The sequence below is a fragment of the Trichoplusia ni genome, chromosome 27 (genome assembly GCF_003590095.1).
Source record: "Trichoplusia ni isolate ovarian cell line Hi5 chromosome 27, tn1, whole genome shotgun sequence".
Classification (NCBI taxonomy): Eukaryota; Metazoa; Arthropoda; class Insecta; order Lepidoptera; family Noctuidae; genus Trichoplusia; species Trichoplusia ni.
This window is the reverse complement of record NC_039504.1, coordinates 3,444,621-3,460,673: the sequence shown is the minus strand read 5'-3', so window position 1 is coordinate 3,460,673 and position 16,053 is coordinate 3,444,621. Positions and strand designations below refer to the sequence as shown.

The 16,053-nt window shown below is 34.0% G+C and overlaps 1 protein-coding gene across 1 annotated transcript; it reads right to left on the bottom strand.

The window, feature by feature from the left end:
* Window positions 1-14,624: 14,624 nt before the first annotated feature.
* On the bottom strand, window positions 14,625-15,433 carry LOC113505754 (neuropeptide-like protein 28). The gene is made up of 3 exons (XM_026888560.1): window positions 15,416-15,433; window positions 15,116-15,164; window positions 14,625-14,926 (listed from the first exon to the last, which is right to left on the bottom strand). Exons 1-3 carry the CDS (start codon window positions 15,431-15,433, stop codon window positions 14,625-14,627), a joined length of 369 nt encoding a protein of 122 aa, XP_026744361.1.
* Window positions 15,434-16,053: the final 620 nt, after the last annotated feature.

Sequence of the window (16,053 nt, the reverse complement as noted above, 5' to 3'; positions counted from 1 at the left end):
ACAAAATAAATCCTTTTTGCAGTAAACTGCAACGTACAATTCTCATTTTACGAACTAGTATTGGGAAAAACATTAGGTATTTGCAGTACATAGTTGTTGCGTATTTTTGTACCGGCCTGTATTACGGAAGTGTTTCTAGTCAGGTATTTCTCTACAGGCAGTGTTCTCGATAAGGTTTGAGCTTTTAGGATTAATGTCGACGAATTTAGATCGGGGATTATTTTATTTGCAATCTTTAAACATTCTTAATTCGTTTCGTCGAAAAATAATGCTTGGAGTCGTGAATCTCTTGTCGTTAACGCGAATTATTTTGTGTTGTTTTGTCGCATAGTTTTAAATGTTGGCTGCAAACATTCCATGACATTTAAACTTAGCTAGTGTCGCTTGAAATTGGTCAATGTCGTGAGTTTCGTTCCGTGTCTTTGAAGACTTGTAACTTAGTGAACATAACATAATTCTAATGATCTGCATCGGTGTTTAACAGTATTACGAGAGAGTCCTGAGCCTTTTTTCAAAATATATTAAATATAAATGTGTGTTTCGTCATCTATTTGATTTAAGTAAGATTTATAATTATAGAAATTCTAAGCAATACTCAAAACTCTTTCTTGTGAGAATACTAAATGTTTAAAATAATTTTAAGATTTTCAAATGAGACCATTTTAATGTGTATATTGTTTGTTTGGTTCGTCGTGAGTTCTCTGTGATTTTCTTTCAATATTAATACGAGGCGTATGTCTCCATGTACTATTTATATTCATACAACGATCTTACCATACGTGATCCTTTTCTAACAATCGTTTTATCTCACTCTTCTAAGATTTTATGGATATTACGGGATTTATTATTCCTTTTAATGTCGTAATTACTGTCACTATTGTGATAAAATTGTATAAAATGAATAGTGAGTTAAAATGATATTCCTATTTTAATTCATCGCTAATCTTACCCGACAACGTTTAAAGATATATGTGTCAAAGTAGATAAAATGAGATATATTCATTAAATTCTAAATATATGTATGTATTTTAAAATATATAAAATGTAATTGTAAATAAAACACTTAATTCGATATACTAAGTCTATGATATTTGTATCGGCATCATATTATTATTAAATAGGGATATAATGATATATATGTATTATACAATTAATATGTGTGTAAGTGCATAAGATATAATGTAACATATACATCTATGAGTGTCGTACAACGTTCCTTTGTTGTGAATGAGGTTTTTTTAACCTAATTATGTATTAATATGTATGTGTAGAGATAGATCTATTATATATCAACGCAATTTATATTAAGTCCTAGATTTGAATAAAACCAAATTTTATACAAAAAGGAGAATTACGCATTTTATTATTAAAATCAAATACAAAATATCGTGCTCAAATTCACAGACAAGTACAATATAGTTAGATTAAATGGATAAAAAGAATATTATTGTATATATTCTTTTGTTTTCTAGTATTTTAATATTATTATCACCAAACAATTAACATACTCGTAGTATGATGAACACTACAGTCTATATAATTACCTTTGTTTAATTAATTTACCAACACATTGGAATGCGTAATTCTGCCATTATACCTCACAAACCTAATTGAATTACAAATACAATTTCGACAGAATAATTAACATCGACCGTACTGTCTTCAGTGAAACCTATTTACAAAATAAACGGTTTTAACTACCAGTTGCAATTATTTTCTTCGTTAAAAGATACTAGGTTTAAAAACTATTGTTTTTTTTCCTGAATTAATAAATTGAAAGGTTGCAACGGATATTTTGTGCGCTTGTTTCGTCGCTTTCTGGATACTCGTCTTGTATAATAAAACCTGGCATTACTGTTAGTTAAAGAACCTTTAAAATTTGGGAAAATAAAACTCATAAAGTTCAAAACGACATTTACTAAATTAATAAACAACTAAACATAAAAATATTTTCCTGCACCCTGTATATACGAACATGGTACAGGATGTATTATTTGTTAATTTTTTTCCAATCGTATTTTATTGTGTTAAAACTATTATTATTACATTAATTTATTTTGAATTGTATTTGTAATCACATGGTAGGTAATAATTCTAATTCCTAAAAGTATTGTCAATGCGCACAGTAACATTAGTTACATATTTTTTGTGGATGTCCCTTATCTTAGACTAGACCGAATTGTTTTGTAGGCTATCTGTAGATTAACACTTTTTAAACAAAAAAGGTGCAATATTACAAATGTAGATTGATTGAATATAGAACCTAAATCAAATGATAAAACAGTGAAGTTACTTGCTGTTTTATAACACACAAGAAAAGAGGTTTTATGTAGTTCTGTGCTTACCTCAAAAAAATGACTAATTAAAAAAGGTTGTTTTATCGAAGCCACATTTGATAACTACCTACATACATAGGCGTATGAAAATTGCATTTTCAAAATAATTCGCTGCGACCTGTATTGCGACAAAACGAAATTAAGTAAAAAAAACGTTTGAAGTTTTAATTATACCATCTAAATTTTAATATTGCACCTTTTAATTTGTATCCCAATGTTAATATGTATAGTTGACAGTACAAAACTGGGCTTATAGCCTCTACATTCCATACGTGTCCTGTTTCCCACACATTTTCTAAACATTCCTAGCATAGAGCGGCATCATATAACCTAAAAGAAATTAAATAATACATTAATTTCAACTCTAAGTACAGTATCTTATGGCATACTTTTCAAACTCCTTTCCTTGCTGAAAGATAAAAAAAAATACTCAATTTCTAAGCCCCTTTTTTAATTCTATATCCTGGTCAAATTGAAAACCCTTCTTTGTACTTGCTCTTAAGCCATAAAGATCTGAAGGCATGAAGAGCTCTTTAATCTGAATTCATTACTTTTTCGTTAAGTATATTGATTAAATATAGAGTCCAACACCATGGTAAGTAGCAAAAATATAGCATAAATATTATATTAATTGCAGTACGAAATACTATATTGCTAGCGGCAGTTTCTAATTACTCTCTGTCACTAAACTCCTGTAATACAGGTAATATGAGGCTATAACTACGTAACTAATAACTGTGTACGGATGTCTGTTGCCGCTCTACATTACCTCGTAATTATCATTTGCTGCATGATACTCCAATAACTGCATACTCAGCTATCATAGGAGAGTCTTAAAGACTTCTTGTATAATAATAAATAATTAAGTACATCTCGATGTTAATATTTATATTTCAAATCATAATATTTTACCCTTATTTTGCAATTATCACTTAGTTATAATAAGTCATATTTAACACCCTGTCGTAATGTAACATAGCGTAATATTATTGAGTACCTCAATAATTAACCTAAATAGATAGTGATTTACAAGATTCTAAAATTTTTGCCTATTTTGTATTCCGAAGCGCAATTTTTGTCATAAATATATTAATATAAAAATCAGATGTGACCTTAATTACGTTAGTGACATGTGCCAAAAGTCAGTGTTTTACGATGTTAAGTGGAGCCCGCTCAAATGTGCTAATAAACTAAATATAGTCGGACAGTCGGACAGAGGATTTATGTTGTAACAACAGTTACGTAACTTTACTGATCGAGAGTGCATAGCTAGTGAAATTCATAGTTGTAATATACATGATACAGTACCGTGCATTTGCTATTTTCCTAGAGTCATTACGTCGTGTCGGTCGCCCACTGTGAATATACGAGAAAATGTTATTTTGTGATTCATTTATTTAATGGATGTCATGTAAAATGTATTTTATCTTAATATTCATCATATTTTTTGTAATGTAAGCTGCTGTAGGTATCTCAAATAAGTGTTTGATGATGTAAATAAATGTATTGATTCATGTTCTGTGAGTAAGCACGGGACAATCATATTAATTTTGTGTTTGACAGTAAAGAAAGACGCTTTTTTTTTCAACAGCTGCATGAAATGACAAAGAAAACCTATAATCCTTCTTTCTTTTACCACAGAAATAAAATCTTAATTACCTGAAGTTCTGTAAGCATTAATATTCACAGAGAAACCACTCCGTGTGAAGAAAATGTGTTTGAGCAATACGTCTCTTTCCAATAAAATATTTGAGGTACCTATATTTTAACGAATCCGGTGTTTATTAAAACATTTTTAGATGTCGATTTTTTAAAATCATTAAACTAATGACAAGGGAGTAAAACGAACTGAAATATTTAATTAAAAAAGTATTGTCGTGTATTTGTAGTGTTGTAAAATTAAAAAAAATAATGGACATTTAATTCAGCAAATAAGTCTAATAGATATTTGGTGGAGTTTTGCATGACGTAAGAATTAGAACAGGAATAAAATGGAAAATATTGTCGAACAAATTGTATAATTTGTATTTGTTTACCCGTTACCGATGGATATATAAAATGGAATGAATTTAATATCACGATTGTATTTGATAATGATTTTATTGTAATGAACGAGCCATCTCTTTGAAATGGTGTGAATGTGAAACCTCTTGAAATAAATGGAGTTGACCAAATTAACTTGTCTGGATCAATTGACCTGTTTTATATTGTCACACTTCTCTTAAAGTACACTTATTTTTGCTAAACCTTTGTACTGTCTCTTTTGTTTGGTTGTCATGGCAACCGAAGTGTAGTATTTTTGTTTCTGCAATCCGTTGTTTTTTTTTGCGAATGTAAAAGCCGTAGCATGTTTTCAGTGCATCGTTCGGGTTTACCTTTAAATTCATCGGACACCTGTATATTGAATCTATTCACAAATGGTGAAAGAACGAATAGTGCCCGATTCAATTTTTGTCTGGTTTAAAACATAGTGACATATTGTCACTAACTACGAAATGTTTCATCTAAAATTAACGTTGTGTATGTTGTTTTAGTTAGATAACCGTGTTTTATATGTAATCTAAAATTTCGTTCTCTATTTGTGCTCGAATCGACGAACATACCTTTTTGTTTGAATTAGATATGCGACTATGACTCATCTTGTTCATGTTCTATAATAACGAGTTAGTGTAAAACATGAACAAGATAAAATGCCAAGTGTTGTTAAAGGACTAGCGTAAAATCACTCACAGTGAAACAATAAAAATCTAGACTTCTTATAGTTAGAGGTCTTCAATCAGTCTCGACGTAATCTATATTCCTCGCTCGGCGGGACATCGCGCACGATATTGGAAAATCCTCAATATTTATTCCCTCCATTCCTAGAAGCGTGGCAATATAATCCCGGAACCAATACACTTAAATGAATCGTATAGTTCGAAAGCCTTATTAAACTTTCCCCAACTTATAAGTGCTTTCTACGCCGAACGAATTTATTATTTTTGATAACACCATGATTAAAGCAATCTCGACTTCATTTAAGTTTTCATTAAACAACGCGAACTCGTTTCAACAAACCTTGCTGTTGTGAGTTTGATCACATCGGTATAATGTTTGTTTATAGCAAATTCAATTATGATCGGAGTTCATGTTGAAATTCAGGCGTCTGTGTAATTATTGACACCTAAATTGAATCGTAAATATTGTGGTATTTACAAAGTATAAAATTATGTTAATGGATTTAGGTGACAGTAATTAGGGAATTTAATCGGTATGTTACGGGTTAAAAACAAAAACTAATAATGAACCGATTCGATTTCAAAGTTGGCTCTTTCATGTTAACCGATTTGGGTAAAAGTATCAGTATTATGATTAATAATTTAAGTGTTGTTTTGTCTTAAAGACGCGTTGTTTTAAACCCGACCAAAATACTCTTGTCTTTGATTACGAGATGACATTTTGACAAAGGTATTGTGTGAGACTTACGAAAATCAAATAGGTTTAATGCAATTTAAAAACTTAGGATTTATTATTATCAATGTACAAGTTTAGTCATTCACGGTGTATTTATTAATAAATAAATAAATAAATGTGGTTTTTTGTAAGTTATTTTAAAAATTAATCAATGTTTTTGTATAACCAAAGACAATAAAAATTTAAGTAAAATGTTGTGTTTGTTATTTTATATAGTTGTTTTTTTTGTTATTTTATTTTACTCTAAAATAATACTATAAATAAAATGAAACTGGTTTAATTCAACAAAACATAATTATTTTTTTGGTACCTAAAAAGCAAACACCCCGTACTATCCTAATAATTCCTTATCCTTGATATTTTCTACCTAATCCGATATATTATATTTATTTTACATTAATTTTAAACAATTACGTAGATTAATTCAATTTACTAAGCATCCCATCTTCATATTAGTTGAGTATTAATACCGAGTGAGGCAGTCGGGAGCAGATTAAATTGTAATTGGTTGTGAGTCAACAGCTTTAATCTGATCGAGTCGATTGCATTTCTCTAACTCAGTGAGGGATTAGGCCGGATTACAGTAATAATTCCAGAAATGGACTTTGCATTGCCATCATAAGCTATGAATAGATCGGGTTCATTTAATAAATGACTGAAATAACCCTTGTTAGTACTATCTACCTCTTGTCTATGTCTGAGTAGCGCGAACCATACTCTTTTCTTTTGCCATCCACATTCAAATTTAAAAAACAAGATGATCACACATTTTGCAATATTTGAAATCCATGTTAGTTGCATCTAATCGGTTTTACGATAAAATAATGTACTCTAGCTTAAATGTAACACAAAACCAAAGACTTTATTTTTGATATACATGAAGGCAAGTTTTACGGTAAGTTACACTGTCGCTGTTAAAGCCCAGATGGCATACTCAGGCATTTTGTACTCGTTTATAAGGCGTAGCGTAAGAATGGCAAATTTTATCCTTCTGCGACTGCAAATTCGTTTTACTGTAAGAGGCCGTATGTCTGCCGACTAGTGGCATAGTCTGAAGAGGTTTCCGCGGCCCCGGTACACAAAGAACAAAAGAAGGAAAACGGGTGAGTTTCAGTCAGTAAAGTCTGACATTCCTTTCGCTTAACCAAAAGCGAGAGGAGCCATTTGATAATTTCCGACCTGAGAAAAAATCGGGCTGTGCTAATAGTGTGGTAAGGTCCTGAAATAGAAAAGTGAAATAAATTACATAGAATGTAAGAATTTTCTCTTCGGCAAAAACACATGGCAAACGGGAAAGAGTCGGGGAATCAGGATGCTGTCCATTGTAAGTGCAGAACTTATGTACGAGAGAAAATAGTTACTCGTACGTGAAAAGAGATAAAACTAGAGCAAAGGTACTCCATCCTTTCCTTACTTGACAATATTGTGATCCCTGTCCCTGGCTTAAGCAAACGAAGATTTACACAGATTTAATCTAAAATACAGACATACACTATCCACATTGCGAAATTCCAATTCTCTAGAGTATGGAAGCTTCTAGATTTCCTAAATCTCTAACGCAATTTTCGATTTTCAGAACAACAAGGGATACTTTTTAAAAACTAATTTTCTCTCTACGAGAATAGGCCTCCAGAGGCATGTGGGGTCGTAAATCTAAGGAGGTTGGTTATTTACGACTCAAGTTGCGTACGCCCTTACGTGGCGGAGTTGCTGTGTCTGCTACTTAGGGGTTGGTTTCCTTGCTGCGTTTTATGCAAAACACTCTTAGAAATATCTATTCAGTACGAGGGGTTACAATAGTCTTATGTTACTATGAAATCGGATCAATCAAATAATTTTACGGACAAGACATTTGATCTTGTTCTTCCTCTTAATCATCGCTTTTGTCATTTTATGTGTTGCAATGACAGGAATGAAGTTATAATGTCGATTTCGTTCTATAAACTACCATAAAATCGTGTGAGCAAAATGGTTCCTGCCTCTTACCGTCTGTTTATCGGAACCAACCTTTAAACACGCCTCAGACACTGCATTATTTCCTGCAATCAATTGGACTCACTTTATGTAATTTTAATGTTTCGTTCCGATTTGGGAGTAACATCAGCGCTTTAAAGATTTATCTGAAAATGCTGGCTGATAAAATATTTAAAATAAGTGTCACTGATCGCGAATACATGAATTAGATTTTTCGGAAAAAAAGGAATTCGAGAAAAAAGGTTTTTTTACTTACTCGTTTTTTTGGGATTCGGAATCTCGAGAAATAAAGAAAATAAATCACTTTAGAATAAGTTAGTATACTCTTAGTAAGAAACAACATTTTGTTCACAGAGAAACGTTAAGTCATCATCATCATCATCATCTCAGCCTATCGCCGTCCACTGCTGAACGTAGGCCTCCCCCAAACGTTAAGTGATTTCATTTAATTATTTACGTATAGATACTTAACAAAATGAAAAAGGTTTTTCTAACCTCAATAAATAAAACGAGTCAGTAGATGAATAGTAAATGATACAGGCAACTGTACATTCAGCCTATAAACGAAAAAAAAATTAAACTAACATTTCTCTATTTACAAAATGAAGAGTTCGCGATATTTTTAATAGGAAAAGTTGAATAAAATAAACAGACAGTGGAAATTCATGTTATTGCGATGAGGAACACGTTTTGTACGTGTTTGACTTTGAACGATATTTCGGTTATGATGGCTGTTTCGCTTTAACCTTTGCCAATTGATCCTGATTTATTTGTTAGTATTTCGTTGTAATTTTAGGTGCCGGATCAAATATTTATTTTTAGTTGTGAAGTATTTTATTTTTCCTGGTTTTTTCTTTCTTTTCTTTTTACACACATACATATAGCCCAAAGGCATACGTCATCACGATTCACGCGTGACCTACCTTGAGCGAAGTGTTGTGCATTCAATCCTCGCGCAGAATAAGCAGTAGTGTGATCCATTAACGCTAGTTCTGAGTCTGTGTCTCTTTGCACATGTGACTTAAATGTTTACTTGTTTTTACAAGTCCTACTCATAAAAATGATTGAATATTTATATCTATATATAGTAAGGAGTTGCTGACAGCCTCTCGAATCTCACCCAATTCTTTTTAAGGTGGTAATCCAGTGCCATTGAAGACCTCCTTACTTCGATCACCTGTTTCCGTCTCGAGTCAAGTTTGTAAAGTACTTCATACGAGATGGGGAGTATTAAAAGGGATAGTGCAGACGATCCACTTTAATAAATTAATAAGAGGAGATAGAGACTATTTTACATTTATTAAATTTCTTTATATCACATTGAGTTTCATTTACCTGGCGTTTCAAGTCACATCCAACAGGCACCCAAACTTGAAATAAGCAATCATGGACAACATTCATAATGGGGTACCTCTACCACTCACGTCGCTTTCCGTGCACGCGCACAATACACACGAATCAATAAAAGCGAGTCAAGTCTAAGTAACTTAATTCATAATTTCGATTGTTGAAATACGACTTGGCAAGTCGCGCTCGATCGACAAATCTAATTCGTTTTTAACTTTTAGTTGCAATCCGTGGCTTCAAAGTTGCCCGTCTCTACTTCAAGGTGGAAAATATTTAATTCCCGCTGAAACGTCACCCCTACAGCGTAACGTCGGCGTCGCCATGTGTTCGAGTGCTCACCGTTTTATTTTTAAACACCTTCTATTTATACTGTCGGAGGGTAGTCGAGAATTTCGTGAAAAATGTATTCCACCTCTTTTGTTATCGTTTTCCCGTATTTGTGAACGTTTAACAAGATTTACAGGTAGGTTTTACTATCGGATAGTTTAATTGATTACAACTGAAGCTTGGGACATGAGTTAAAATACTAGCAAAGCTACTTCTCCAATAGGCGTCATCCCGGACAAATACCCCTAAAGTAAAGCGACGAGAACTCTTTCACGAGTGAAGCTACTAACAAACATTTATATTGATTCGGATCTTAGAATCAGTTATGATGGTTTTCTCGATAAGTGTTGTTATTTCAGCCAAAAGAGTTCCTTCCAGAGAAGATGCAACGCGAAACAACTTTGCATTCACCCCCTGAACAAAAGTAAACCGGTTGAAGTTTGTCCTACAGAATTTTCGGCATTTTCTTTCCAGGCATAACCACCATTATCGTTTTTACATTTCCCAGTGACGGCCGCTTCGGTAACACTTAGCGCACGCCCACTCTCCCGCCATTTGGGCCGTAACGCGTCTTAAATTTTTTAATGCACGAATATTATTTTTTGAAGTGAATATTTTCTTTGAGTTTTAATGGCGCACTTAAGTATGTTCACGCTTTAAAAAGGTTTTATCACCTTGTTTTTATTTATGAAGTTTTTTGGCAGTGAAATACAACAAATGTTTTTCATAAAAAACACTGCCATGGAGCATTTTCTTCCAATCTTTTCATACTTTCGACGGGTATTTGAGTAAAGGGATAGTAAATGTAAAAGTCCCAACTTATATAATAAGCAGATAGTTATTGAGTATCTCAGGTGCAATATTACAAATTTTTATATCATTTAGCTATTTTTTATCTAATTTCCTTCTAATTATCTTTATAAGTAGCCTAATTCTTAGCTAAGCTACATTCTCCTTTAACTAAGTCTATTATACCCTCAGACAAAATCTCAGGTAAGTTTCAAAGTGATCGGTGCGCAGCTTCAAGTTAGGTGTAGTTACACGTTATTAGGAAGTTCTATCCGGTGTTAGTCGCAGCGTGTATGCACCTACTCCGAGTTATGAAACTTGTAGGTAGTTGCGACAGATCGCAGGCGCGACTACATTGCTCCAAGTTTCGTGTAGGGTGAATATGAAAAAAAAAATTCTTTTATTTCGAAAAGGCATTTTATAAAGTTCACCGATAAATACAAGTTTTTAAATTTAGAACCTTTACTATTCGCTTGTGGAGATAAGTTCATTAAGGAGAATGATATGCTTCAAAGTTGTTTAGTATAGGTAAAGTGGTATAAAGCAGCTTGTCGCCAAGCTATTGTGCTATTAACAAATGTAAGTTAGTTTGATGTGGAATATTATTTAACATATTAATGTTTTTGTTTTTTAGTCTACTGATTTCTTAGCCTCTATGTTTCGGATGTGCATGTCAAAAACTCAGTTAGCAACTTGCTTTTGAATGTAAGCGACATTAATGCGTGATAATATGGTTTTTAATTGTCAAATGTCTACTCGATACAGTTTTATAGGACACCCTGTCTTTAATTAACTTACCTGCCGAGTGCAGATCGCAATCTGTTGCAATTTGCCACCGACGATAATTGCCGCGCGATCTCAAACTTGCAAATTGTTATTGATGACTAACCAGGAACTAAAGAGAGTTATGTTTTCGTTTTTTGATTAAGAAATAATATTTTTAATTTTACTTTTATGTCAAAAGTCAAATGTTGTTTGTATTTTGAGTTTTAAAGACAAGAAAATGCAAATAGTTTGACTGTTGGACCAAAACTAAATAAAAACAGGTAAGACCTTCTTGTATTGTAGGCGCATACGATTATTGCTTAAAAAAATATTATTCATTAGTGGAGAGTTTTTTATACAGAACCGATGAAAATAAATGAAGCGTAATTAATAAAATTGGCAAGTGTATGAAACCAGTTAACAAACCACTAATTAAATTAAATTTTCATACATTTAACGTTCAGCAAGATTTAAATTATACAAGGTAAAATATTGGCGCCCAACGCGGGGCTTCGGGCGAAAAGAAGCCTTGTATTTTGAATGAATAGTAATTATAATACTTTCTGAAGAAAATCTTCAGGTGAAGTTATAGAATCTCATTAAGTGAATATGATTGGCGAATATCTCGCGGATAGTTGCCGATGTTTGGAACTGGGCGGGGTGGGGGAAGGGGGGATTTTAATTGCTTTTTCAATTAACGCTGGCGGAGGGTCTCTTGGGATCCTATTCGTGAAGGCGTAATGGACTGTCCAAAGAGGGAAATTAGCAGATAGGACTTTTCTATCGGATGTAATGACTTTGGTACTCTATTGCCTGTACTGATCTTAAGTTCCTTGCTTATTCATGCAAAGTTTCCGATTCTAAATCTTAAGTTACCCTTACCATAATTGTAAAATTACCATCTGACACGGTATGAAATGTAATTATACAAGATTGCGTAACAGTTACAGAAAAGTTGTAAAAAGGCCGAACATACACACAACTTAATAAATATTTTCACTTCCAATCCCTCCAATAAAAAAACGAATAGAAATCTATCATCTCGGTTTGCTGCCTATTCCCCGCTCTACAACCTACCTTGTCATAACTAAGTCCTGCACCGCCGACACTCAGACGTCCATAATTCCATTTGCGAGAGTCCCAACTACAGTGAACACTTGTTCCTGATGTACAGTCTGAAGAACTGATACTTCATAATACTATTTTGTAGCCATTGAAAGGGGTAAGGTCCTTTGATCTTAAGAAGTGGATCCTGCAATCCTTTCTTACCCTTGGTCCTTTATTTTAAAGATGAAGTAAAGTGACTTGTGAATTCAGCGGTCTGGAAAATAATTTATATTTTCGGACATTTATCAGACTTTTACTAGCTACTACTATAACTTAAGTCACATTGAGTGCCAATGTGACTTAAGTTATTTCCTGAAACCGAAAATAAAACTTGGTTATAATAGACCAACGTTTCAACTAAAGAGTTTTGTGCTCGTTCCTAACTAAACAAGACATTCCCTTTTTTGTATTTTTTTTTAATATTGGGTAAGAACCAGAAAGACTCGATCAGTTCAATATCTAACTCAACTAGGCCAGTAGGCCTAACACATCAGTAATATTAGAGTTTAGTGACCCTAACACTATGACCATGACAAATAGTCCCACTCCGGTAACGATACTGACAAATACTGCTGCATGTATCCGACTACAAACACTCGAAATGGGGGGAAATGGCTGAACCATGGGGCAGCGTGATTAATGATGATTGCAGGGCTCTTGGTAACAGAGATGCCAGACTATGGGCAATGGCCCATAGTCTGCAAATCTGTCTGGAATACAAAGCAATGGCTTTGTATTCCCTTACTGATCTATCGAGACAAAGCCTCCAGCCAAGTGATATTTCTATAATCGTTGACGTCAATAATTAAGGCTGAAATGTACGAACATGAAATTTTGTTACGATAAATTACGTGACTTGGAACCGGTTAAAAGTTAACGTTTGTGTTTTAATAGAGTGCAAGCGATTGTATGGGGTCAAAATGAAAATGTTTTCGAGAGATTGTAAATACTGTCCGTAGATATAGCACACAAAATAATGTGTTACTAAGTTGATAGTAACACTAGTGATTTAACTCTCTTGTCCAGGAATTGTATACTGTTTCAGAATTCAAGCTCATTCAAAATTTTACGCCTGAGCTAACATCAAGGTTCCATGGATGTTTGCCGTGCAGTGTCATAAACTAGGTGCAAATACTAAACAAATTTATTGCTTTCATACAAATTAATTCATAGCTAATCAGTCCAGAACATAAATTGCAACAAATTTCAATTCGATATCTAGATTAGCTCAACTTTGATAGCTGTATTGCTCACTATTGCGAAATTCAAAATGGTCGTAATTCCAAGTTGAATTGGCAATCAATTTGTGATATTAGCAGGTAAATTTAAGCTGAAGTTTATGTGCAATCCACGATTTCGGACTCGCTTTGGACAGTAATTCCGATTCAGTGGCGTCAAACATTTCAACGCGCCGTTTCATATAGGTAGGTTGCTTCAAAGCATTTCAATGGTCTTTATTTTGTTGTACCTATATTGTTAATGGTGATCAAAAACTTCATGCATAATCAGAAATATCACATATTGGACCATAAGTCTCTGAGCAAGACAATCCTGATGTTTAACATGCGTCCAAAATGAATATTAGATACATGTTGTATTTTATGTTTTCTGTCTGTATATCTAACTGATGCCTTGTCTACCTGCACGTTTAATAACTTAATATATGCCACTACATGCCTACTGAGTTTATAGACTCTAGAATTCAAAGTAACACATTGACGATAAATCATCGACTAGAAAAGACAGTTAGACTATTTTATTTTTCTTTTTCATCCTGATATGCACCCTATTCATATAATCATACTTCATATAATCATGTAACGTATAAATGCATCACAACAGCGGGAACGCAGTGAGCTGACATCAGACGGCATCTGTTTGCTTGTAGTAATTAATGAGGAATTGGATGGCCTATTCATTAGCGGGAGATAACAAAATATAGTGAGCAACGAGATCTCATTACCGCAGGAACAACAGAACATTTCATGCTGATGCCGGTTTGTTGTTGAACATTGCTGTTGTTGAATAACACTTTAGTTATTGATGCGTTTTTGTGGTTCATTGTCGCTTTGAACCTACTCAATATTTTTTATTTATAGTCAATTCGAGTTTTTGTTTTATTGTGCCTATCTGCTTATATATTGACTCGACACTGAAATGCTCACTTTCAGGCTTAGGAAATGTATGTTTTTTTATTCAGAATTCTAGTGTGATAGTTTTAATAAGGCATCTCTAGGAATCGTCTACTACTATAATTTAATTTTCGTGTTTAATGTTTTTTCTTCGCCAGAAATTCCCTAGCAATAATTAATATTGCTAAAAAACGTTTGCCGAAACAGCTTGTATAATACAAAATACGTTTGTTTGCATAAAAAATTTAACAAATCATAACGCTAACGTTGATAAAGGGATAAAAATAAATAAAAGAAGATATAGAGAGTGAATGCTGTTTTACTGTGCTAGCCAATCATAGAAGAAGATCAATTTTGTGAAAGAAACTTCCAACTTCGTCAAGTCACATCTGGCTTAGTGTTTGCCCCAGCCGCCGTAGCCGAGACCGCGGCCCCATCCGAGACCATAGCCTCCCCAGCCGCCGAGCCCGTAGCCACCGTAGCCGGACCAGCCGAGTCCGTAGCCACCGTAGCCTCCCCAACCGAGACCGCCGAGACCGTAACCGTAGCTGATGGGTGCTGCGACTGTGCGAATGACTGGAGCAGTAACAATGGGGACCGCGGCAGTCTTGATGATGGGGATGGGGGCGGCTTTCACAACGTTAGCGGTGGAGATCGCGGGAGCCAGGATCGGAGCGCCGTAGCCGTAGCCGAGACCTGAACAAACAGAAAGAATTTTATTAGACACGGTTGACTAAATGGAATACAGATTTAATAATAAATGTTGATGACACAAATCTGAATGTAGTTTATACTGAACTTTACGTTAACTATCTTTTAGAGCAACTTTTGTCATAGTTACCTTTAAATATTAAGCAAATATGACGAATAAATATAAGTGCTTACCGTATCCGCCGATGGCGCTGCCATGGGCCACTGCCAAAAGGCAAGCCAGCTGTAAAAATAAATGATTATCATTAGAATATTTAGTACATCGAATTAAGGAAAAACTTCACAGCTAAAGTCAGAATGCAAATATCAAAGAATGCTGTTTTAATTTTATGACTGAAAATAGGACAAACTATTATATCAACGAATGGAAATGGCAAAAAGGATAACAATTTACAGGTAAATCTATTCCCAAAGACACTAGATAAAGAAGATGATGATGATGAATAACACAAAATACAAATAAATATAACTTACAGTGATCAAGGTGTTCATTGTAGTTGATAACCTCAGACGAAGTGTGGTGTTACGAGTGTTCGAGCAGCGTTATATACCGGCGCGCCAGTATCCGCTGAAACTGCAGGATGTTCGGCTGCACGCACGAGGCGTTTCGTCACACATTAGCATTGGCCATCCTTGGTCGGTGAGGAGCGGTGCATTCATTATGTGAGACTGAGTTTCGTTTTCATGAGGTGCTGAGGTTGTTTTGTCAAATGGGGTTGTTTGGATTTCGACTGTCTTTGTAGAGGTATTTGATGTATTTCACTTGTCCATTCTGTCTTGTAGAAATGTATGTGTTGAATATCGTTTTTTAAAAGTAAGTTAAACTGTATTTGTTTCCTTTACTTGCTTTTCTGGATGATCCGAAGTCATCTGGAACAGCTTTTGTTTGACTTTTAGTGCGATATGAATTACAGTAAAACGCTGTAATGCCATACGAACAACACTATGTTGTCCGAATTTTTGAAACTGACCGATATGCTCACAAAATTTCATGAGGGCCGGTCGAGCCATTTCGGAGGAGTTCAATTACGTACACTCCTACACGGGAATTTTGTATATTAGATAGTATCAGAAACAACGACACTAATACTCGAAGTTATTTATAAAATGGC